Source organism: Salmo salar, chromosome ssa19 (genome assembly GCF_905237065.1).
Source record: "Salmo salar chromosome ssa19, Ssal_v3.1, whole genome shotgun sequence".
Classification (NCBI taxonomy): domain Eukaryota; kingdom Metazoa; phylum Chordata; class Actinopteri; order Salmoniformes; family Salmonidae; genus Salmo; species Salmo salar.
In genome coordinates this window covers 6,335,895-6,361,952 of record NC_059460.1, presented here as the reverse complement: position 1 = coordinate 6,361,952, position 26,058 = coordinate 6,335,895, and the positions used below count along the sequence as shown (strand labels likewise).

At 44.8% G+C, this 26,058-nt stretch overlaps 1 protein-coding gene across 2 annotated transcripts in view; it reads left to right on the top strand.

Annotated features, from left to right (window-relative positions):
- dclre1a (DNA cross-link repair 1A (PSO2 homolog, S. cerevisiae)) overlaps positions 1 to 9,669 on the top strand; it is a 50,843-nt gene extending 41,174 nt beyond the window's left edge. For both annotated transcript variants that reach the window (XM_045702018.1, XM_045702016.1), the window contains exon 9: positions 7,097 to 9,669. In XM_045702018.1, the coding sequence (XP_045557974.1) occupies positions 7,097 to 7,279 (183 nt within the window). In that variant the 3' untranslated portion in view covers positions 7,280 to 9,669. The remainder of the gene's footprint in view (positions 1 to 7,096) is intronic.
- The last annotated feature ends 16,389 nt before the right edge of the window (positions 9,670 to 26,058 follow it).

The window sequence follows — 26,058 nt, the reverse complement described above, 5'->3', positions numbered from 1 at the left end:
CAGTGTGGAGTGCAATAGAGATTGCATCATCTGTGGATCTGTTTGGGTGGTATGCAAATTGGAGTGGGTCTAGGGTTTCTGGAGTTCTACGGGTCTGTAGTCATTTAGGCAGGTTGCCTTTGAGGGATTACTTTATCCTATCCCAGGTATTCCTTAAAGAGGTGGGGTTTCAGGTGTCTCCGGAAGGTGGTGATTGACTCCGCTGTCCTGGCGTCGTGAGGGAGCTTGTTCCACCATTGGGGTGCCAGAGCAGCGAACAGTTTTGACTGGGCTGAGCGGGAACTGTGCTTCCGCAGTGGTAGGGAGGCGAGCAGGCCAGAGGTGGATGAACGCAGTGCCCTTCTTTGGGTGTAGGGACTGATCAGAGCCTGAAGGTACGGAGGTGCCGTTCCCCTCACAGCTCCGTAGGCAAGCACCATGGTCTTGTAGCAGATGCGAGCTTCAACTGGAAGCCAGTGGAGTGTGCGGAGGAGCGGGGTGACGTGAGAGAACTTGGGAAGGTTGAACACCAGACGGGCTGCGGCGTTCTGGATGAGTTGTAGGGGTTTGATGGCACAGGCAGGGAGCCCCGCCAACAGCGAGTTGCAGTAATCCAGACGGGAGGTGACAAGTGCCTGGATTAGGACCTGCGCCGCTTCCTGTGTGAGGCAGGGTCGTACTCTGCGAATGTTGTAGAGCATGAACCTACAGGATCGGGTCACCGCCTTGATGTTAGCGGAGAATGACAGGGTGTTGTCCAGGGTCACGTCAAGGCTCTTAGCACTCTGGGAGGAGGACACAATGGAGTTGTCAACCGTGATGGCGAGATCACGTATGGTCACTGTGGGGACGACGTCCTCGATGCACTTATTGATAAAGCCAGTGACTGATGTGGTGTACTTCTCAATTCCATCGGAAGAATCCCGGAACATATTCCAGTCTGTGATAGCAAAATAATCCTGTAGTTTAGCATCTGCTTCATCTGACCACTTCTTTATAGACTGAGTCACTGGTGCTCCCTGCTTTAATTTTAGCTTGTAAGCAGGAATCAGGAGGATAGAGTTGTGGTCGGATTTACCAAATGGATGGCGAGAGAGAGCTTTGTACACGTCTCTGTGTGTGGAGTACAGGTGATCTAGAATGTTTTTCCCTCTGGTTGCACATTTAACATGTTGATGGAAATTTGGTAGAACTGATTTAAGTTTCCCTGCATTAAAGCCTCCGGCCACCAGGAGCACCGCCTCTGGGTGAGTGGTATCCTGTTTGCTTATTTCCTTATACAGCTGAGTGTGGTCTTAGTGCCAGCATCTGTCTGTGGTGGTAAATAAACAGCCACGAAAAGTATAGCTGAAATCTCTCTAGGCAAGTAGTGTGGACTGCAATTAATCACAATATACTCTACTTCAGGCGACCAAAATCTAGAGACTTCCTTAGATTTCGTGCACCAACTGTTTACAAATATGCACAGACCGCCCCCACTCGACTTACCGGAGTGTGCTGTTCTATCTTGCCGGTGCAGCGTATTTCCCGCTAGCTGAATATCCATGTCATCATTCAGCCACGATTCCGTGAAACATAGGATATTACAATTGATGTCCCGTTGGTAGGATATTTGTGATCGTACTTCGTCTAATTTATTGTCCAATGATTGCACGTTGGCGAGTAGTATTGACAGTAACGGCATCTTTCCCACTTGCCTTCTCTGGGTCCTCACGAGGCATCCGGCTATTTGTCCTCTGTACCTGCGTCGCTTCCTCTTGCAAATAACGGGGATGTCGGCCCTGTCGGGTGTTTGGAGAATGTCCTGTGCATCCTGCTTGTTGTAGAAAAAAATCTTTGTCTAATCCGAGGTGAGTGATCGCTGTCCTGATATCCAGAAGCTCTTTTTTGCCGTAAGATACGGTTGCAGAAACATTATGTACAAAATAAGTTACAAATAATGCGGGAAAAAACCCCACATAATAGCACAATTGGTTGGGCGCCCGTAAAACTGCTGCCATTTCTTCCATCGCCATTTTAATAAGTGCTTTACAAATTAAATGTATTATTATTTAATGCAAAAAGAACAAGGGCAGAGAAGAGCAGACCAACATGGAATTAAGTAAGAGGACAAGTGCTTTTAGTGGAAAAAAATCTATACTTTAATCTGTGCTGTTTGCGACAATGTTTTTAGATTGTATCGTTGTTTATTCCTCTGAGACAGATCTAGACCTCGTTTCAAAGGCAGTATCAAGAAATCATCTTATTTGTATGCCTAGCAATCACAAAAGGTACATTTTTTTAAAACACTTTTATAAGTCTCAGTCACAAATTACAGCTCCAATAAGCCCCTTATGGTGAACGAAAGACTTGTAGAATTATGATTTTTCAAGTTTTTAGTTCCTTGTTCACCGGTAGGGGGTCCTGGCATGCTCTGGGCATTACTGAATCAAATAAACAAAATTTGTCCAAAGAGTCGTTCTTTTGACTGAACGAGTTGAAAAGATCAGAGTCAGTAAAAAGAGACGAACTTCCCATCACTACAATACAATATCGAAAGAAAGACAGTGCCTCTCGGATCAGCTTGGTCACAGAGAGATAGATAAACATCATGATTCTTTGTTTAGTACAGATCTTCTGTGTATAAAGTGTCTCACACGTAAAGGCAAAAAAGCACCTAATGACGCACTTAGCTGCTCCACGAGGGGTCTGAGGCAGTCGATAAATAACAAGGGTTTTCAAGTGCAACTTTAGTAACAATGATTTTGACAAAAACATCCCAGAGATGTAACATTGCTCGTATGAAGGGCCTATTGATTAACTTAGCCTTAAGATGCTTTTGGGAAACCAGGCCCTGGTGTGTAATTTTGCAAGAGAAAAGTGAGAGATAGGCTAGAGATGTATAGCCTAAGTTAAATGCTTATGCATATCAACTCATCAGTTATTAGCTAAATATTACGCCTAATACGGCTGTGAATGCACTACCTGTGCTATGCAACACAGTAAACAAATCTCTGCCCGTGTCCAGTTTACCCATGTCAAGTGGTTACACATTGTCACGTGCATTTGATATAAAATTTGGAATCAGCGTTTAACCACCTGCTTTACTAAAATCTATCAACGGCTGATCATTATTATTACACTATAAAAGTCTCTTCACCCATTAATTATTTTCATATTATCCTGTAGGCTACAGGCAATGTTATTTCTGATGTTTTTGTTAGTATTTTTTAAAACAGTACACCTACATATAAGCCTACTGCAGAGGAAGACAACTACGACAGCAGCTCCGCAAACAATGGTAGTCATAGGCTCAGCAGGTGCACGAAGAGGGACTTCAAGGAGATGAAGGAGACACTGAGAAACCTTGTGGAAACTCTGGCATACCTGGTGTTCTTGGGCACAGGGACTATGGTGGTCTGCTTGAAACATGGTATTACAGACTCAATCAGGGACAGGTTGAAGATGTCAGTGAAGACACTTGAAAGTTAGTCAGCGCATGCTCGGAGTACACGTCCTGGTAATCCGTCTGGCCCTGCGGCCTTATGAATGGGGCTCCCGAGTGGTGCAGCGGTCTATGGCACTGCATCTCAGTGCTAGAGGCGTCACTACAGACCCTGGTTCGATTCCAGGCTGTATCACAACTGGCCGTGATTGGGAGTCGCACAAGGCAGTCCACAATTGGCCCAGCGTTGTCTGGGGTTAGGGTTTGGCCGGGGTAGGCCGTCATTGTAAATAAGAATTTGTTCTTAACTTCTATGGGCTAGGTGGGACGTTTGCGTCCCACCCTAGTCAACAGCCAGTGGAATCGCGTGGCGCAAAATACTATTTTACACCATTTTAAAGACAAGACTCTCGTTAATTTAACCACATTGTCCGATTTCAAAAAGGCTTTACAGCGAAAGCAAAAACATTAGATTATGTCAGGAGAGTACCCTGCCAAAAATAATCACACAGCTATTTTCAAAGCAAGCATATATGTCACAAAACCCAAAACCACAGCTAAATGCAGCACTAACCTTTGATGATCTTCATCAGATGACACTCCTAGGACATTATGTTATACAATACATGCATGTTTTGTTCAATCAAGTTCATATTTATATAAAAAAAACAGCTTTTTACATTAGCATGTGATGTTCAGAACTAGCATACCCACCGAAAACTTCCAGTGAATTTACTAAATTACTCATGATAAACGTTGACAAAATACATAATTATTTTAAGAATTATAGATACAGAACTCCTTTATGCAAACGCTATGTCAGATTTTAAAATAGCTTTTCGGCGAAAGCACATTTTGCAATATTCTGAGTACATAGCTCGGCCATCACAGGCTAGCTAATTTGACACCCACCAAGTTTGGGGCTCACTAAATTCAGAATTACTATAAGAAAAATTGGATTACCTTTGCTGTTCTTCGTCAGAATGCACTCCCAGGACTTCTACTTCAACAACAAATGTTGTTTTGGTTCCAAATAATCCGTAGTTATATCCAAATACCTCCGTTTTGTTTGTGCGTTCAGGTCACTATCCGAAGGGTAACGCGCGAGCGCATTTCGTGACAAAAAAATTCAAAATATTCCATTACCGTACTTAGAAGCATGTCAAACGCTGTTTAAAATACATTTTTATGCTATTTTTCTCGTAAAATAGCAATAATATTCCAACCGGGCAACGTTGTAGTCATTCAAAGGCTGAAAGAAAGAAATGGAGAAGTCTCGTGAACGCGCATCTCAGTCTCACTGTCCCCAGGCTGACCACTTACAAACTCTGCTGCTGTACTTTGCCCAGAGACAGCAGACACCCCATTCCACCTTCTGGCGGCTTTAGAGAGCCAATGGAAGCCTTAGAAAGTGTCACATTACAGCACAGATGCTGTATTTTCGATAGAGATGCAACAGAAGGACAACAAATTGTCAGACAGGGTCACTTCCTGCATGGAATCTTCTCAGGTTTTGGCCTGCCATATGAGTTCTGTTATTCTCACAGACACCATTCAAACAGTTTTAGAAACTTTAGGGTGTTTTCTATCCATATGTAATAAGTATGTGCATATTCTAGTTACTGGGTAGGAGTGGTAACCAGATTAAATTGGGTATGTTTTTTATCCAGCCGTGTCAATACTGCCCCCTAGCCCTAACAGGTTAAATGAAGGTTAAAAAAATATATATTAAAAAATAAAATGTTGATCTGTTTAAAGGTCTTATTCACATCGGCTATGGAGAGCGTGATCACACAGTCGTCCGGAACAGCTGGTGCTCTCATGAATGCTTCAGTGTTGTTTGCCTCGAAGCAAGCATAGAAGTAATTTAGCCCGTCTGGTAGGCTCGTGTCACTGGGCTGCTCAAGGCTGTGCTTCCCTTTTATAGCACGTAATGGGGAAAATTATGGACATGATTGTCTAGCTATAATTCTGAACGCATCTAAAACTGAGTAATCTAAACCCATTGGCCTGATTCCTCACTACTCCCTTTATTTGGATTGGGGGGCCCCTGGAGGTCGGGGGCTCCCCCGATAGCATATGAATACATCTTAAACCATGGCAAAATATGTACAATTGCAGGAAATTAGTTTTTAACCTGTTGGGGCTAGGGGGCAGCATTTTCACGTCTGGATAAAAAAAATGTACCCGATTTAATCTGGTTACTAATCCTACCCAGTAACTAGAATATGCATATACTTATTATATATGGATAGAAAACACTCTAAAGTTTCTAAAACTGTTTGAATGGTGTCTGTGAGTATAACAGAACTCATTTGGCAGGCAAAACCCTGAGACATTTTCTGACAGGAAGTGGATACCTGATGTGTTGTATTACCTTTAAGCCTATCCCATTTAAACACACAGGGGCTGAGTAATATTTTGGCACTTCCTATTGCTTCCACTAGATGTCACCAGCCTTTACAAAGTGTTTTGAGTCTTCTGGAGGGAGATCTGACCGAACAAGAGCCATGGAACGATGATGTCCGATTAGACTCCTGGCGCGAGTTCATGTTGGGTACCCTCGTTCCAATACGTTATAAAAGAGTATGCATTCGTCCACCTTGAATATTATTCATGTTCTGGTTAAAAAGGCCCTAATGATTTATGCTATACAACGTTTGACATGTTTGAACGAACGTAAATATATTTTTTCCCCTCGTTCATGACGAGAAGTCCGGCTGGCTTAGATCATGTGCTAACAAGACGGAGCTTTTTGGACATAAATTATGAGCTTTTTTGAACAAAACTACATTCGTTATGGACCTGTGATTCCTGGAAGTGACATCTGATGAAGAGAATCAAAGGTAATGGATTATTTACATAGTATTTTCGATTTTAGATCTCTCCAACATGACGTCTAGTCTGTATCGCAACGCGTATTTTTCTGGGCGCTTTGCTCAGATTATTGCAAAGTGTGATTTCCCAGTAAGGTTATTTTTAAATCTGGCAAGTTGATTGCGTTCAAGAGATGTAAATCTATAATTCTTTAAATGACAATATAATATTTTACCAATGTTTTCTAATTTTAATTATTTAATTTGTGGCGCTGACTTGACTGCCGGTTATTGGAGGGAAACGATTTCCTCAACATCAATGCCATAGTAAAACGCTGTTTTTGGATATAAATATGAACTTGATAGAACTAAAAATACATGCATTGTCTAACATAATGTCCTAGGAGTGTCATCTGATGGAGATTGTAAAAGGTTAGTGCATCATTTTAGCTGGTTTTATGGTTTTGGTGACCCTGTCTTTGACTTGACAAAACATTACACACAACTCTTGTCAATGTACTGTCCTAACATACTCTAAATTTATGCTTTCGCCGTAAAACCTTTTTGAAATCGTAAAACGTGGTTAGATTAAGGAGATGTTTATCTTTCAAAGGGTGTAAGATAGTTGTATGTTTGAAAAATTTGAATTTTGACATTTATTTGGATTCAAATTTGCCGCTCTTGAAATGCACCTGCTGTTGATGGGGTGCACCACGGGTGGCACGCTAGCGTCCCACCTAGCCCATAGAGGTTAAACTGCAAAAATGTTAGATGGGTTAGTGGTCCCCCATATCAGGCACTAGGGGTGGGGGTGTTGGTCTATTTTGCTGCTCCTGTTTCTGACTTCACTTGCCCCCCTGTCTCTCTCTTACTCTAGGCATCCCCCTACAGTGAGCACAGCAGCTACCTGGAGCTGAGGCGTTTTGTCCAGTGGCTGCGGCCCCTCAAGATAATCCCCACAGTCAACGTGGGCAGCTGGGCTAGCCGGAAGGCCATGGAGAGGTGCTTCAGCGAGTGGCTAACAGAGGCTTACGAGGCTAATAATGTTAAAGGAATCTAAAACAGGACACTTCAGTGTTCATACACAGTGAAAACAGTATATGACACAATACTTGAGTGTTAGCTAATTGGTTTATTCGGATCCCCATTTGCTTTTGCCAAAGCAGCGGCTATTCTTCCTGCGGTCCACACTAAAACACGACACGTAACAAAACACTGATACACAAGAACAGTTACACAAATTTAAAATACAATATACAAACAATACAACTAAAGAATCATTTGTGTCTAAATTATGTTTGTTACAGTGTGTCTGTGTGTGCCATGAGATGTTGTTTTTATCAATTCTTTTAAGGTACATTTTCTGTTTGTTTGGGTAATTGGAGATGGGAGTTCCATGCAATCATGGCTCTGTATAATACTGTGCATTGCCGTGAATTTGTTTTGGACTTGGGGACTGTGAAGTGACACCGGGTGGCATTTTTGTGGGGTATGTATGGGTGTCTGAGCTGTATGTTATTTGATTATGCAGGCAATCTGGGATTTTCATTCCTCATAAAAACTAGAAGAGAAGCAGTTAATCTCTTGTCATCCAGGAAACACTGGCATGCATGTTGTTGATGTTAGTTAGGTATGTGCAGTTAAGGGTAAGGCGTGCTGCTCTGTTTTGCTGCACTTGACCATATTACCAAACAGTAATCACGATGGGACAAGACCAGTTCCTGAACAACTAGTATCGTAGAAAAATGCAGAACATATTTTTGTAAACAGACATACCCCTCCCCATCTTCACAAATTTGTCAATATTACTTTGCCCATGATAACTGAACATACAATGTTTTACCTTGTTTAGCTTCCTCAACTTTCTTATGCACAACTCCAGTTGAGGTTTATCTCTTAGACAATGTTTTGAACCAAATACAATGATTTTAAGACCAGTTTATTATTTATCACCCATTCTGATACTAATAAGTCCTTATTTAGAATTTGTCAGCTCACTGGCTTTGGGTACTGACATATAGAGTGTGGAATCATCTGCCTACATAGTAATTCTAGCTTCGTGTCAGACCAGTGGCAAATCATTTGTAAAAATAGAGAAGAGTAACGGCCCAAGGTAACTGCCCTGGGGGACACCACACTGTACATCTCTGATGTTATATTGGATAAATAACTCTCCAGGTGATGTAAAGCCATAGCAAGTGAGTTTTTTTCAATAACAATGTATGATCAATAACATCAAAGGCTGCACTGAAATCTAATAATACAGCTCCAACTATAATATTATCCATTTATTTTAACCTATCATCAGTCATCTGAGTCAGTGCAGTACAAGTTGAATGCCCTTCTCTATATGCATGCTGAAAGTCAGTAGTTAAAGGTATCACAGTTTGCTACCATTCTCAATAGTTTCACATCAAGGTTGATTATCATTATTGATGGATAACAATACATTTTACAGCTCTCCCACACTAACTTGACCATTATTATTAAAATATGATGATTCACTGTCCAATGTTGTCATTTTACTTCTCAGTTTATCAACTTCACTAGTGAAATAGTAATTGAAATGATTGGCAATATCGAAAGGTTTTGTTATAATTGGCCCATCAACTTCAATGAACGATGAAGTCTATAACTACAAATCATTTTTAACTGGGCTCATATCTCACTTACTAGCAAAGATTATGAACAAAATGTGCAAACGTGTCTACATGCAGCTCTCGCTTTGATCTCAAAACAAGCGCATCTACTCATGACTGCTCATGCTGTAAACTCAGTTCAAAGTGAATGGCACAGATTCATGTATGTGACTCGTTTCAGGAAACTAGGCTTATGTCGTGTCGTGAATGAGCCTAGTCAGTATGACCTGGTGACTCTTCCAGTCAGAGATGTAACACTGAAACAAGGAAGATGAAGCAGAAGAAGGACAGGAAGAGGCCTCAACCACAGGTAGCTGGGGAGCAGCAAAACCCAGACAAAGGCAGAGAGGAAATGACGTTCGGAGGTTCATCTTACATGGTGACAACCCGTCAGATCTTGGCCCTGGGATGGAGTTGGAAGAGTTGCTTGATGGCACGTGGGCCATGAAGCAGATGACACCACGGATTTTCGTCACTTACGAAAGAACCTGACTCTGTAGACATCCTGTGTAAAGGAGCAAATTTGTGTTATGTAACTTTGCTTCAATGTCACGTGTAAGTGGGAGGATGTCTTGTGTGGCTGTAGTCAAAGAAGGCATGGGATTGGGCAATTTTAAGGGGTATAAAACCCAATGTAAAAGATAGGGGGAGTGGAGCAGAGATTCTGGGGAAGACAGATCAGGAGCTGATTGATGTATTAGAAGTTAAATACTTTTGGGGTAAGGTAAGAACAGAACTTGATTGTTATTGTTAGAAGCTTTTGCATTATCATTGCTATATAAATAAAAATATTAAAACATCAGTTGTGAAACGAGAAGTGTTAGTGGTTTTCATTAACTGGTTTAATTATTTGTTGAATAAAAGGTTGAAGAAGAAGAGTAAAACCACAGTGGAGCTCGAGGGTAACTTTAGTCTTAGCTGAAACCCTATACCCGGGACTTAGCGAGTGTGAGTCACCCGTGAGCGTGTTGTCCGTTCAACTAGAAAGGGAGGACCAGCTGCTAGCAGGAGTGTCTGAGACTATGCCGCACTTATAAAAATAGTATAACCCGACTTCCGGCGACGATATGGCGATGAGCAGCAGCTAACTAAAGAGGCTGTGTAGCTCCACTTGAATGAGTAGGTGTGTCCAAACTTTTGACTTTTTATGTCTTCACTATTATTCTACAATTTAGACATATTTGAACACATATGGAATAATGTAGTAACCAAAAAAGTGTTAAACAAATCTAAATATATTTTATATTTGAGATTCTTCAAAGTAGCCAACCTTTACCTTGATGACATCTTTGCAGCCTCTTGGCATTCTCTCAACCAGCTTCATGAGGTAGTCACCTGGAATGCATTTGAATTAACAGGTGTGCCTTGGTAAAAGTACATTGGTGGAATATGTTTGCTTCTTAATGCGTTTGAGCCAATCAATTGTGTTGTGAGAAGGTAGGGGTGGTATACAGCCCTATTTGGTAAAAGACCAAGTCCATATTATGGGAAGAACAGCTCAAATAAGCAAAGAGAAATGACAGTCCATTATTACTTTAAGACATTAAGGTCAGTCAATACGGAACATTTAAAGAACTTTGAATGTTTCTTCAAGTGCCATATCAAAAACCATAAAACACTATGATGAAACTGGCTCTCGTGATGACCGCCATAGGAATGGAAGACCCAGACTTACCTCTGCTGCAGAGGATAAGTTCATTAGTTACCAGCCTCAGAAATTGCAGCCCAAATAAATGCTTCACAGAGTTCAAGTAACAGACACATCCCAACAACTGTTCAGAGGAGATTGCGTGAATCCAAGATGGCGTGGCCCTTGTATATATATTTTTCTTTGCATATCTTTTTAAATATTTTCATAAACCTCAACTTCTAAATACTCTCCTGCAAACTGCCTCAGCCAATGTGGCGTGGATCTGTTTTTTTCTAAAGTATTTCTATTTACTTCGGATCTGGAATCCCTCAACTGAAGCTAGACAGCTAACTACCTACCAGCTATCAGTCAGCAAACCATTGCTAGTGGTCATCAGCTAACCTTTAGCTCGGAAAGCTCTCGCCAGTTCGAACAACGTGACTCAAACCAGAGCATAACGGACCTTTTTTTTCTCTCGCTCTCTCTCTCTCTCCATATCCCCGGATTCCTACCGCAAACCCGGAACATTGTCATCTGGATCTTTGCAACTAGCTAACCGCAATCCCGGGTGACTACTCCTGGCTAGTGTTTCCATCCTGGAGAAGCACCAATTAGCCTGAAGCTAGCCAGGCTAGGGCTCCTGGGCTACCACCGAAGCCCACTCCTGGGCTACAATATCCATACCCCTTCTACTGCCGGTGCACGGGCACGGAACCCCGACGATCCTCTACGACTGGAATACTGACATAATCTGCCCGAGGATTCCAACAGGCCCCTCAGGCGCAACGTCCACTGAAGGCCCATTCTGCTAACCGCAGCCTGCTAGCTACCTAGAGCTAATTGGAACCCTACTCATCCACGACTGGTCTATCGACGTCACCGCACGACCCGGCAAAAACAGACTTACCTCCATCGCGACGTCACCCAAAGGCCCTTCTGCTAACTTGCTAGCCCCGGTCTGCTAACTTGCTAGACCCGGTCTGCTAACTTGCTAGACCCAGTTTGCTAACTTGCTAGACCCGGTCTGCTAACTGCTAGCTTGCTTGCCCCGGTCTGCTAACTGCTAGCTTGCTAACTCTGATCTGCTAACTGCTAGCTTGCTAGCCCCGGTCTGCTAACTGCTAGCTTGTTAGCCCTGGCCTACTAACTGCTAGCTTATTAGCCCCAGCCTGTTAACTGTCTGAATCGCCGTGTCCCCAGCCAGCCCAACCACTCACTGGACCCATATGATCACTTGGCTTCGCATGCTTCTCTCTAATATCAATATGCCTCGTCCATTACTGTCCTGGTTAGTGATTACTGTCTTATTTCCCTGTAGAGCCTCTAGCCCTGCTCAATATGCCTTAACCAACCATGTTGTTCCACCTCCTACATATGCGATGATATCACCTGGTTTAAACATCTCTAGAGACTATATCTCTCTCATCATTACTCAATGCCTAGGTTTACCTCCAATGTACTCACATCCTACCATACCTTTGTCTGTACACTATGCCTTGAACCTATTCTATCGCACCCAGAAACCTGCTCCTTTGACTCTCTGTTCCGAATGTGCTAGACGGCCAGTTCGTATAGCCTTTAGCCGTACCCTTATCCTACTTCTCCTCTGTTCCTCTGGTGATATAGAGGTTAATCCAGGTCCTGCAGTGCCTAGCTCCACTCCCACTCCCCAGGTGCTCTCATTTGTTGACTTCTGTAACCGTAAAAGCCTTGGTTTCATGCATGTTAACATTAGAAGCCTACTCTCTAAGTTTGTTTTACTCACTGCTTTAGCACACGCTGCCAACCCAAATGTCTTAGCCGTGTCTGAATCCTGGCTTAGGAAAACCACCAAAAACCCTGAAATCTCCATCCCTAACTATAACATTTTCCGCCAAGATAGAACTGCTAAAGGGGGCGGTGTTGCAATCTACTGCAAAGATAGCCTGCAGAGTTCTGCCTTACTATCCAGGTCTGTACCCAAACAATTCGAGCTTCTACTTCTAAAAATGCACCTTTTTAGAAACAAGTCTCTCACTGTTGCCGCTTGCTATAGACCACCCTCTGCCCCCAGCTGTGTCATCGACACCATATGTGAATTGATTGCCCCCCATCTATCTTCTGAGCTCGTGCTATTAGGTGACCTAGACTGGGACATGCTTAACACCCTGGCCATCCTACAATCTAAGTTTGATGCCCTCAATCTCACACAAATTATCAATGAACCTACCAGGTACAACCCCAAATCCGTAAACACGGGCACCCTCATAGATATCATCCTAACTAACTCGCCCTCCAAATACACCTCTGCTGTTTTCAATCAAGATCTCAGCGATCACTGCCTCATTGCCTGCATCCGTAATGGGTCTGCGATCAAACGACCACCCCTCATCACTGTCAAACACTCCCTAAAACACTTCTGCGAGCAGGCCTTTCTAAATCGACCTGGCCGGGGTATCCTGGAATGACATTGAACTCATCCCGTCAGTAGAGGATGCCTGGTTGCTCTTTAAAAGTGCTTTCCTCACCATCTTAAATAAGCATGCTCCATTCAAAAAATGTTTTAACTAGGAATATATATAGTCCTTGGTTCACTGCAGACCTGTCTGCCCTTGACCAGCACAAAAACATCCTGTGGCATTCTGCATTAGCATCGAATAGCCCCTATGATATGCAACTTTTCAGGGAAGTTAGGAACAAATATACACAGTCAGGAAAGCTAAGGCTAGCTTTTTCAAACAGAAATTTGCATCCTGTAGTACAAACTCAAAAAAGTTCTGGGACACTAAAGTCCATGGAGAATAAGAGCACCTCCTCCCAGCTGCCCACTGCTCTGAGGCTAGGAAACACTTACCACCGATAAATCCACTATAATTGAGAATTTCAATAAGAATTTCAATAATTTCTCTACGGCTGGCCATGCTTTCCACCTGGCTATCCCTACCCCGGTCAACTGCCCGGCACCCTCCACAGCAACCCGCCCAAGCCCCCACCATTTCTCCTTCACCCAAATCCAGATAGCTGATGTTCTGAAAGAGCTGCAAAATCTGGACCCCTACAAATTAGCCGGGCTAGACAATCTGGACCCTCTCTTTCTAAAATGATCTGCCGAAATTGTTGCAACCCCTATTACTAGCCTGTTCAACCTCTCTTTCGTATCTTTTGAGATTCCCAAAGATTGGAAAGCTGCCGCGGTCATCCCCCTCTTCAAAGGGGGTGACACTCTAGACACAAACTGCTACAGACCTATATCTATCCTACCCTGTCTTTCTAAGGTCTTCGAAAGCCAAGTTAACAAACAGATTACCGACCACTTCGAATCCCACCGTACCTTCTCCGCTATGCAATCTGGATTAAGAGCTGGTCATGGGTGCACCTCAGCCACGCTCAAGGTCCTAAACAATATAACCGCCATCGATAAGAGACATTACTGTGCAGCCGTATTCATCGACCTGGCCAAGGCTTTCGACTCTGTCAATCACCACATTCTTATTGGCAGACTCGACAGCCTTGGTTTCTCAAATGATTTCCTCGCCTGGTTTACCAACTACTTCTCTGATAGAGTTCAGTGTGTCAAATCGGAGGGCCTGTTGTCCGGACCTCTGGCAGTCTCTATGGGGGTGCCACAGGGTTCAATTCTCGGGCCGACTCTCTTCTCTGTATACATCAATGATGTCGCTCTTGCTGCTGGTGATTCTCTGATCCACCTCTACGCAGACGACACCATTCTGTATACTTCTGGCCCCTCTTTGGACACTGTGTTAACTAACCTCCAGAGGAGCTTCAATGTCATACAACTCTCCTTCCGTGGCCTCCAACTGCTCTTAAATGCAAGTAAAACTAAATGCATGCTATTCAATCGATCACTGCCCGCACCTGCCCGCATCACTACTCTGGACGGTTCTTACTTAGAATACGTGGACAACTACAAATACCTAGGTGTCTGGTTAGACTAAAGTCTCCTTCCAGACTCACATTAAGCATCTCCAATCCAAAATTAAATCTAGAATCGGCTTCCTATATCGCAACAAAGCATCCTTCACTCATGCTGCCAAACATACCCTCGTAAAACTGACCATTCTACCGATCCTCGACTTCGGCGATGTCATCTATAAAATAGCCTCCAACACTCTACTCAACAAATTGGATGCAGTCTATCACAGTGCCATCCGTTTTGTCACCAAAGCCCCATACACTACCCACCACTGCGACCTGTATGCTCTCGTTGGTTGGCCTTCGCTTCATACTCGTCGCCAAACCCACTGTCTACAGGTTATCTACAAGTCTCTGCTAGGTAAAGCCCCGCCTTATCTCAGCTCACTGCTCAGCATAGCAGCACCCACTCGTAGCACGCGCTCCAGCAGGTATATCTCACTGGTCACCCCCAAAGCCAATTCCTACTTTGGTCGCCTTTCCTTCCAGTTCTCTGCTGCCAATGACTGGAACGAACTGCAAAAATCACTGAAGCTGGAGACGCATATCTCCCTCACTAGCTTTAAGCACCAGCTGTCAGAGCAGCTCACAGATCACTGCACATAGGCTGTTTACAGATGGGCTATCTACCTCATCCCCATACTGTATTTTTTATTTATCTTGCTCCTTTGCACCCCAGTATCTCTACTTGCACATTCATCTTCTGCACATCTACCATTCCAGTGTTTAATTGCTATATTGTAATTACTTTCGCCACCATGGCCTATTTATTGCCTTTAACTCCCTTATCTTACCTCATTTGCACTCACTGTATATATACTTTTTGTTTTGTACTGTATTATTGACTATGTTTTGTTTATTCCATGTGTAACTCTGTTGTTGTGTCGAATTGCTATGCTTTATCTTGGCCAGGTCGCAGTTGCAAATGAGAACTTATTCTCAACTAGCCTACCTGGTTAAATAAAGGTGAAATAAATCAATAAAATAAAATCAGGCCTTTATGTTCAAATTGCTGCAAAGAAACCACTATACACAAATAATAAGAAGAGACTTGCTTGGGCCAAGAAACATGAGCAATGGACATTGGACCGGTTGAAATCTGTCTTTTGATCTGATGAGTCCAAATTTGAGATTTTTAGTGAACGGATGATCTCTGTATATGTGGTTCCCACCATGAAGCATGGAGATGGTGCTTTGCTGGTGACACTGCCTGTGATTTATTTAGAATTCAAGGCACACTTAACCAGCATGGCTACCACAGCATTCTGCAGCGATACACCATCCCATCTGGTTTGCACTTAGTGGGACTATTGTTATGGAAATATTCAGTCAATAATATTTCTCAAATACCGGAGCCTGTGAGTTCAATTAGACTATTACAAAGTAATATAAGCTGAGCTGGTTCATGAAGCAACTGCCTTTCCAGCCTTTGAACACACTTTTTATACAAGTCTCATCCTTACGTCACACACATAGTAACTCCTCTTTATGTTAATGATTCATCCCCTCTGGCATTTAGCCACCATTATCTTTTTGCATTGCACTCATTTTAGTTTGGTTTCACATTAGGGCATAGAAACATTATGCCATAGCAATGGTACAAAAATAAACAGGCATTCCCACTCCCCATACAGGTGCATGTCTAATGGTGCTTAATGACCTAGACACACATATAGAGTGCACTTATCCTGCTGACTACTATGAAATGTATAATGGGCACACATGTACTGGAAAATTCCCAATATATCCCTCCTCTGGGCTTAATAAGTCCCAAACCTTAAAGTTTGTTCCAGTACACGTGAGAAGGGAAGCATCTTCTATGTTGCTAAGAAGACAATTTGCCTCCCTTAAACCTTATCAACCTTTGCTTAACTTTCTCATTCTGGGGAGGCGGGATCAAATATATCCTCTCACATATAGCTAGAAGGAAGTAAAAGATCCCTCTTTAAGCCAATTGTCCTTTAACCTGTTAGGGCTAGGGGGCAGTATTTGCACGGCTGGATAAAAAAAATGTACCCGATTTAATCTGGTTACTAATCCTACCCAGTAACTAGAATATGCATATACTTATTATATATGGATAGAAAACACTCTAAAGTTTCTAAAACTGTTTGAATGGTGTCTGTGAGTATAACAGAACTCATTTGGCAGGCAAAACCCTGAGACATTTTCTGACAGGAAGTGGATACCTGATGTGTTGTATTACCTTTAAACCTATGCCATTGAAAAACACAGGGGCTGAGGAATATTTTGGCACTTCCTATTGCTTCCACTAGATGTCACCAGCCTTTACAAAGTGTTTTGAGTCTTCTGGAGGGAGATCTGACCGAACAAGAGCCATGGAACGATGATGGCCCATTAGACACCTGGCGCGCGAGTTCATGTTGGGTACCCTCGTTCCAATACGTTATAAAAGAGGATGCATTCGTCCACCTTGAATATTATTCATGTTCTGGTTAACCTCTATGGGCTAGGTGGGACGCTAGCGTGCCACCCGTGGTGCACTCCATCAACAGCAGGTGCATTTCAAGAGCGGCAAATTTGAATCCAAATAAATGTCAAAATTCACATTTTTCAAAAATACAACTATTTTACACCATTTGAAAGATAAACATCTCCTTAATCTAACCACGTTTTACGATTTCAAAAAGGTTTTACGGCGAAAGCATAAATTTAGAGTATGTTAGGACAGTACATTTACAAGAGTTGTGTGTAATGTTTTGTCAAGTCAAAGACAGGGTCACCAAAACCATAAAACCAGCTAAAATGATGCACTAACCTTTTACAATCTCCATCAGATGACACTCCTAGGACATTATGTTAGACAATGCATGCATTTTTAGTTCTATCAAGTTCATATTTATATCCAAAAACAGCATTTTACTATGGCATTGATGTTGAGGAAATCGTTTCCCTCCAATAACCGGCAGTCAAGTCAGCGTCACAAATTAAATAATTAAAATTAGAAAACATTGGTAAAATATTATATTGTCATTTAAAGAATTATAGATTTACATCTCTTGAACGCAATCAACTTGCCAGATTTAAAAATAACCTTACTGGGAAATCACACTTTGCAATAATCTGAGCACTGCGCCCAGAAAAATACGCGTTGCGATACAGACTAGACGTCATGTTGGGGAGATCTAAAATACTATGTAAATAATCCATTACCTTTGATTCTCTTCATCAGATGTCACTTCCAGGTATCACAGGTCCATAACGAATGTAGTTTTGTTCAAAAAAGCTCATCATTTATGTCCAAAAATCTCCGTCTTGTTCGCACATGATCTAAGCCAGCCGGACTTCTCGTCATGAACGAGGGGAAAAAATATATTTCCGTTCGTTCAAACATGTCAAACGTTGTACAGCATAAATCATTAGATGATCAACAGATGGCGCTGCGAGCAGGGTTCACTATGATTTGTAGTCAAACCAAAGAGTCCCGATCAGTGGAATAGAGCTGGCAACAAACAAGGTAGGCAAGTGCCTATACCTAATTCCACTCATTTTGACATCTTGGGGAGATGAGAATCGTAGGCTGAACAATTATAGGATACATACGGACCTGGAGAGCCTGAGTTTAATTCGCTAAGCCCAGTGTGTAACCACCAGTCGTAGCTTTGTGGTATATGCTAGTACCATAAAGTTTAGAGTAAGTCCCGAGCAGAATAGATCTGTGGAGGGTAAGGCTCATAAGTCTCGAGCAAGATAGTTCATGTGGAGGGTAAAATTCCAAGAGTAAGTCCTGAACAGGGTAGTCCTGTGGAGGGTAAAACCCTAGTGTAACGGTATATTGGCCAAAATCTGTAAGGGTGGAAGCCCAGTCATGGTGGCCATGAGAGCGCAGGGTGTGAATGTGTGTGTGTGAAAGAGGTTAGTTCTATGCCCTGTTGGGGTGGTGAAACAGGAGAGATTATGTGGAAATAGGAAGTGTGAATAATTTTGGTGATGTGGGTTATTAATAATAGTGATAGTTGAGGCAATACGGGAAAAATCCATTAAGTCATCCATATTCTCCAGTAATACATTTGCAGACGCTATCGTACACTTAATACAAGGTATTAAGGGCCGTGATTAATTATTATCCGGGGAAGTTGGTAGCGCCACCTTGGAAAATAGTTAATAGGTGTGTATTATAGACCGTGGGTGAAGAAATCCAAAACACCCTGAACACCGTCGGGAGAGGTTAGGGAATAATAACTATTGAAATGGCGTCAAACGGCACCGATTCTCTCTTTAATATTGAGGCAGAGGATTTTATTAAAGCCATGGAGGCGCTGAAAGAAACACAAGTATTCTACCAATTTGGCTCGAATATGGTAAAAATTTAGCAACCTGAATAAAATTCGGCAACATTTCCCTGCTGACGGAGAATTCAAATCAAATAAAGAATTCAGGGAGGCAATTATGACTTGGCACAAAGACATAAAACCAGAGTCAAAAGCTCAATATACCAGCGTTTTGATGTCAGCATTCTATCAACAAAAAATACAAATGATAAACCCAGAATTAGTAGATATAAGCATCCACAGAAAGACTTGGTACGGGAGTGCAGTGATAGAATTTGCACTTCTGCTGTGATGGCAGGTTTGAACCCTGTGATCAAAACAGTAATTGCGAGGTAGTGGGATTTAATTCAAGAGGCTGTTTTGAGAGTGGAATATAACTCTGCTCACTTCACAGACATTTGAGGGGTAATAGGGAGAATCACAACTATAGTGTCAATGGTCAAGGTAAACCCAAGAAACGTAGCAAAAAAACAACACGTAGGGAGACAGAGTCCTGTTTTATGTGTGGGGCTATTTGGTCATTGGAAAAGGGAGTGATAAGTGGGTATGGAGCCTGCAGTATTTGGAGAAAATGCTGCCAGGCAAGCGTTTGCATCTTTATCAAAAGCGTAACAACAAATCCTCCGGAAAGTAGCAGGACAGGAACTTTCACCTGGCGGTGTATATCCTCGGTTCAATAGATATGTGGTGCATAGAGATTACAGTTTCTATGTGAAGGAAGACATATGAGATCACGTCTTATCTAACTTTTTAGTACAGGCCATAAATCAAATATTGCGGATTTCTTACGATGAGACACTGGCTAAATTTGCCACAGGAAAACGTATTTTGGGTTGAAGAATCTAGGCGAAATGGATTCTAAAAAGGTAACAAATTTAAATTATATGGCCAAACACTTTCAAACTCAGAAAGCCTTGGGTTTTTTTTTGATTTCATGAGACATTTTGTGGTTTTATTCTGAAATAGATTTCTGGAATATACGAAAGGGTGGAGGGGTAACAAGGAATTAGCAAAGGAATTACTAAACGTAAAATGAACTTTACATTTGTTTTATTAGTTCATGAACATTGTGGTGGATTGAAACAAACATTTAATGATTGGAGTAATGTAACGGCTGTCTTCTGTAGAAATGGACCAAGGCGCAGCAGGTATGTGAATACTCATCTTTAATTAAAATAAAGGAGTAGAGCATCCACTTAACAATACAAACAATATATACGACAGGAACAGTTTTGCAGGCACACAACACGCAGTGCAAAAACAACTACCCACAAAACCAAGTGACAAACATACTCCTACATATATGACTCCCAATCAGGAACAACGATCCCCAGCTGTTCCTGATCAGGAGTCACAAGACCAACACAGAACAATCACACACACAAGACTGCCACGTCCTGACCCCAAAACTACAACAACAGCTCCATCTGCTGGTCAGGACGTGACAGTACCCCCCCCCTCAAGGTGCAGACCCCGGAATGCACCTAACAACGAAAAAACACCAACAAACAAAATCCCCAACAAAACCCATAAACAATAACCCCTAAACAATAAGGGAGGGAAGGGAGGGTGGCTGCCGTCAACGACGGCACTGTGCTACACCCTCCCTCCCCAACCCACCTATCCTGGAGGTGGCTCCGGTGCAGGACGTGGACCCTGCTCCACCCTCGGCGTCGCCCACTTCGGTGGAGCCGATAGCTGCGCCAGGCAGACGGACCCCTCGAGCCGGGCCGGAGGACAGGAGGGCCCCTCGGGCCGGGCCGGGGGACAGGAGTGCCCCTCGGGCCGGGCCGGAGAGCAGGCCGGAGAGCAGGAGGGCCCCTCGGGCTGGGCCGGAGAGCAGGAGGGCCCCTCGGGCTGGGCCGGAGAGCAGGAGGGCCCCTCGGGCTGGGCCGGAGAGCAGGAGGGCCCCTCGGGCTGGGCCGGAGAGCAGGAGGGCCCCTCGGGCTGGGCCGGAAGGCATGCGGGCCACTCGGGCTGGGCCGGAAGGCATGCGGGCCACTCGGGCTGGGCCGGAAGGCATGCGGGCCACTCGGGCTGGGCCGGAAGGCATGCGGACCACTCGGGCTGGACCGGAGGGCAGGAGGACCACTCGGGCTGGACCGGAGGGCAGGAGGACCACTCGGGCTGGACCGGAGGGCAGGAGGACCACTCGGGCTGGACCGGAGGGCAGGAGGACCACTCGGGCTGGACCGGAGGGCAGGAGGACCACTCGGGCTGATCCTGACAGGCCGGGCACCCTGGCAGATCAGGGCAGGCGGGCACCTCTGGCAGAACCGGGCAGTCCGGCCACTCTGGCAGAACAGGGCAGTCCGGCCACTCTGGCAGAACAGGGCAGTCCGGCCACTCTGGCAGAACAGGGCAGTCCGGCCACTCCGGCAGAACAGGGCAGTCCGGCCACTCCGGCAGAACAGGGCAGTCCGGCCACTCCGGCAGTTCAGGGCAGTCCGGCCACTCCGGCAGTTCAGGGCAGTCCGGCCACTCCGGCAGTTCAGGGCAGTCCGGCCACTCCGGCAGTTCAGGGCAGTCCGGCCACTCCGGCAGTTCAGCGCAGTCCGGCCACTCCGGCAGTTCAGCGCAGTCCGGCCACTCCGGCAGTTCAGCGCAGTCCGGCCACTCCGGCAGTTCAGCGCAGTCCGGCCACTCCGGCAGTTCAGCGCAGTCCGGCCACTCCGGCAGTTCAGCGCAGTCCGGCCACTCCGGCGACTGTTGACTGGCGGGCAGCTCCGACGACTGTTGACTGGCGGGCAGCTCCGACGACTGTTGACTGGCGGGCAGCTCCGACGACTGTTGACTGGCGGGCAGCTCCGACGACTGTTGACTGGCGGGCAGCTCCGACGACTGTTGACTGGCGGGCAGCTCCGACGACTGTTGACTGGCGGGCAGCTCCGACGACTGTTGACTGGCGGGCAGCTCTGACGACTGTTGACTGGCGGGCAACTCTGGTGACTGTTGACTGGCGGGCAGCTCTGGTGACTGTTGACTGGCGGGCAGCTCTGATGACGACTGTTGACTCCTGATGCGTGGGGCAGGTATTGGACGTACCAGCCTGGAGACACGCACCTCCATGCTAGTGTGTCTAGCGGGAAACACCGGACCGAAAGGGCGCACTGGCGGTCTTGAGTGCAGGGTTGGCATCACCCCTTCCGGCTCGATGCTCCCCTTGCCCTGGCACCTGCGGGGCGCTGGTACTGGGCGAAGTGGGCTGTGCGTCCGTATAGGCGAGATGGTGCGCACCTCAGCGTAACATGACGCCCTCCACCTCGTACGCACCTCCCTGTAGTCACGGGTAGCTGGCTTACGGCTCTTCCCTGGCCTGGCCAAACTACCCGTGTGCCCCCCCAAAAAAAAATCTTGGGGCTGCCTCTCGGGTTCCCTTAGCTCCCTTAACTTGTCCGCCCAGAATTTTCTTTCGTCCTGCCAGGTCCATTCTTCCATTTTCTTCTCCTGTGGCTTCCTCCTCTTCTGCTGCTTGGTCCTTTGGTGGGTAGTTCTGTAACGGCTGTCTTCTGTAGAAATGGACCAAGGCGCAGCAGGTATGTGAATACTCATCTTTAATTAAAATAAAGGAGTAGAGCATCCACTTAACAATACAAACAATATATACGACAGGAACAGTTTTGCAGGCACACAACACGCAGTGCAAAAACAACTACCCACAAAACCAAGTGACAAACATACTCCTACATATATGACTCCCAATCAGGAACAACGATCCCCAGCTGTTCCTGATCAGGAGTCACAAGACCAACACAGAACAATCACACACACAAGACTGCCACGTCCTGACCCCAAAACTACAACAACAGCTCCATCTGCTGGTCAGGACGTGACAAGTAAGGACAGTGGATTGATCATGTTTGGTTCATAATTAATACTTTTGGATTGCGGATTAAAATGTGGCATAGTGAAGCCTAATGAAATGTACACTTTCTGTTCCAAAAGAGGGGTTTCATTATTTCTCGTTAGAATGTCCCTGGAGACTGTGGGCTTGAGAGCAGTTAGTGATAGTTTTAAGTATAATAGTATCTGGATTAGGCCATAAACAAGTTTCCGATAAGTGAGGCCTGTTCATGTGTGTTCTACACCTACGGTTCACCAGCGCGCACACCATTTACTGGTTACAAATGTGCGTTAGTGTTGATACAGTGGGATTTATTTTGGATGGGGTCTTTTCAATTCAGTTTTAAACTGGGTATGCAGAAGGATGGAAGTGTGAGATACTAAGGTTGTGAAATGAGTTCTGAAGGAAAGGGAAAGGAAATATTTTAATGGTGTCGAATGCCCTGTATCCTGACTTTCTAGTGAGGCCTGATCAATCTCACTAGAAATGATCGGAACAAGTGGGATTTAATTATTAACTTCTTGGGGCTATGTGGGACGCTAGCGTGCCACCCGTGGTGCACCCTATCAACAGCAGGTGCATTTCAAGAGCGGCAAATTTGAAACCAAATAAATGTCAAAATTCAAATTTTTCAAACATACAACTATCTTACACCCTTTGAAAGATAAACATCTCCTTAATCTAACCACGTTGTCCGATTTCAAAAAGGTTTTACGGCGAAAGCATAAAGTTAGATTATGTTAGGAGAGTACATTGACAATAGCTGTGTGTAATGTTTTGTCAATTCAAAGACAGGGTCACCAAAACCATAAAACCAGCTAAAATGATGCACTAACCTTTTACAATCTCCATCAGATGACACTCCTAGGACATTATGTTAGACAATGCATGCATTTTTAGTTCTATCAAGTTCATATTTATATCCAAAAACAGCGTTTTACTATGGCATTGATTTTGAGGAAATCGTTTCCCTCCAATAACCGGCAGTCAAGTCAGCACCACAAATTAAATAATTAAAATTAGAAAACATTGGTAAAATATTATATTGTCATTTAAAGAATTATAGATTTACATCTCTTGAACGCAATCAACTTGCCAGATTTAAAAATAACCTTACTGGGAAATCACACTTTGCAATAATCTGAGCACTGCGCCCAGAAAAATATGCTTTGCTATACAGACAAACGGCCATGTTGGAGAGATCTAAAATCGAAAATACTATGTAAATAATCCATTACCTTTGATTCTCTTCATCAGATGTCACTTCCAGGAATCCCAGGTCCATAACGAATGTAGTTTTGTTCAAAAAAGCTCATAATTTATATCCAAAAAGATCCGTGTTGTTAGCACATGATCTAAGCCAGCCGGACTTCTCGTCATGAACGAGGGGAAAAAATATATTTACGTTCGTTCAAACATGTCAAACGTTGTATAGCATAAATCATTAGTGCCTTTTTTAACCTCTTGGGGCTAGGTGGGACGCTAGCGTGCCACCCGTGGTGCACTCCATCAACAGCAGGTGCATTTCAAGAGCGGCAAATTTGAATCCAAATAAATGTCAAAATTCACATTTTTCAAAAATACAACTATTTTACACCATTTGAAAGATAAACATCTCCTTAATCTAACCACGTTTTACGATTTCAAAAAGGTTTTACGGCGAAAGCATAAATTTAGAGTATGTTAGGACAGTACATTTACAAGAGTTGTGTGTAATGTTTGCCAGTCAACAACGCAGCCACTGCTAGCTAGCCTACTCCACCAGCCAGCAGTACTGTATCATTTTAGTCAATAACATTTTTGCAACGTAAGCTTAACTTCCTGAACATTCGAGACGTGTAGTCCACTTGTCACTCCAATCTCATTTGCATTAGCGTAGCCTCTTCTGTAGCTTGTCTACTATGTGTCCGCCTATCCCTGTTCTCTCTCCTCTGCACAGGCCATACAAACGCTCCACACCGCGTGGCCGCTGCCGCTCTAACCTGGTGGTCCCAGCGCGCACGACCCACGTGGAGTTCCAGGTCTCCGGCAGCCTCTGGAACTGCCGGTCTGCGGCCAACAAGGCTGAGTTCATCTCAGCCTATGCTACCCTCCAGTCCCTAGACTTCCTGGCGCTGACGGAAACATGGATCACCACAGATAACACTGCTACTCCTACTGCTCTCTCCTCGTCTGACTACGTGTTCTCGCATACCCCTAGAGCATCGAGCCAGCGGGGTGGTGGCACTGGAATCCTCATCTCTCCCAAGTGGACATTCTCTCTTTCTCCCCTGACCCATCTGTCTATCTCCTCATTTGAATTCCATGCTGTCACAGTTACCAGCCCTTTCAAGCTTAACATCCTTATCATTTATCGCCCTCCAGGTTCCCTTGGAGAGTTCATCAATGAGCTTGACGCCTTGATAAGTTCCTTTCCTGAGGATGGCTCACCTCTCACAGTTCTGGGTGACTTTAACCTCCCCACGTCTACCTTTGACTCATTCCTCTCTGCCTCCTTCTTTCCACTCCTCTCCTCTTTCGACCTCACCCTCTCACCTTCCCCCCCTACTCACAAGGCAGGCAATACGCTTGACCTGATCTTTACTAGATGCTGTTCTTCCACTAATCTCATTGCAACTCCCCTCCAAGTCTCCGACCACTACCTTGTATCCTTTTCCCTCTCGCTCTCATCCAACACTTCTCACTCTCCCCTACTCGGATGGTATTGCGCCGTCCCAACCTTCGCTCTCTCTCTCCCGCTACTCTCTCCTCTTCCATCCTATCATCTCTTCCCTCTGCTCAAACCTTCTCCAACCTATCTCCTGATTCTGCCTCCTCAACCCTCCTCTCCTCCCTCTCTGCATCCTTTGATTTCCTCTGTCCCCTATCCTCCAGGCCGGCTCGGTCCTCCCCTCCTGCTCCGTGGCTCGACGACTCACTGCGAGTTCACAGAACAGGGCTCCGGGCAGCCGAGCGGAAATGGAGGAAAACTCCGCCTCCCCTGCGGACCTGGCATCCTTTCACTCCCTCCTCTCTACATTTTCCTCTTCTGTCTCTGCTGCTAAAGCCACTTTCTACCACTCTAAACTCCAAGCATCTGCCTCTAACCCTAGGAAGCTCTTTGCTACCTTCTCCTCCCTCCTTAATCCTCCTCCCCCTCCCCCCCCTCCTCCCTCTCTGCGGATGACTTCGTCAACCATTTTGAAAAGAAGGTTGACGACATCCGATCCTCGTTGCTAAGTCAAACGACACTGCTGGTCCTGCTCACACTGCCCTACCCTGTGCTTTGACCTCTTTCTCCCCTCTCTCTCCAGATGAACTCTCGCGTCTTGTGACGGCCGGCCGCCCAACAACCTGCCCACTTGACCCTATCCCCTCCTCTCTTCTCCAGACCATTTCCGGAGACCTTCTCCCCTACCTCACCTCGCTCATCAACGCATCCTTGACCGCTGGCTACGTCCCTTCCGTCTTCAAGAGAGCGAGAGTTGCACCCCTTCTGAAAAAACCTACACTCGATCCCTCCGATGTCAACAACTACAGGCC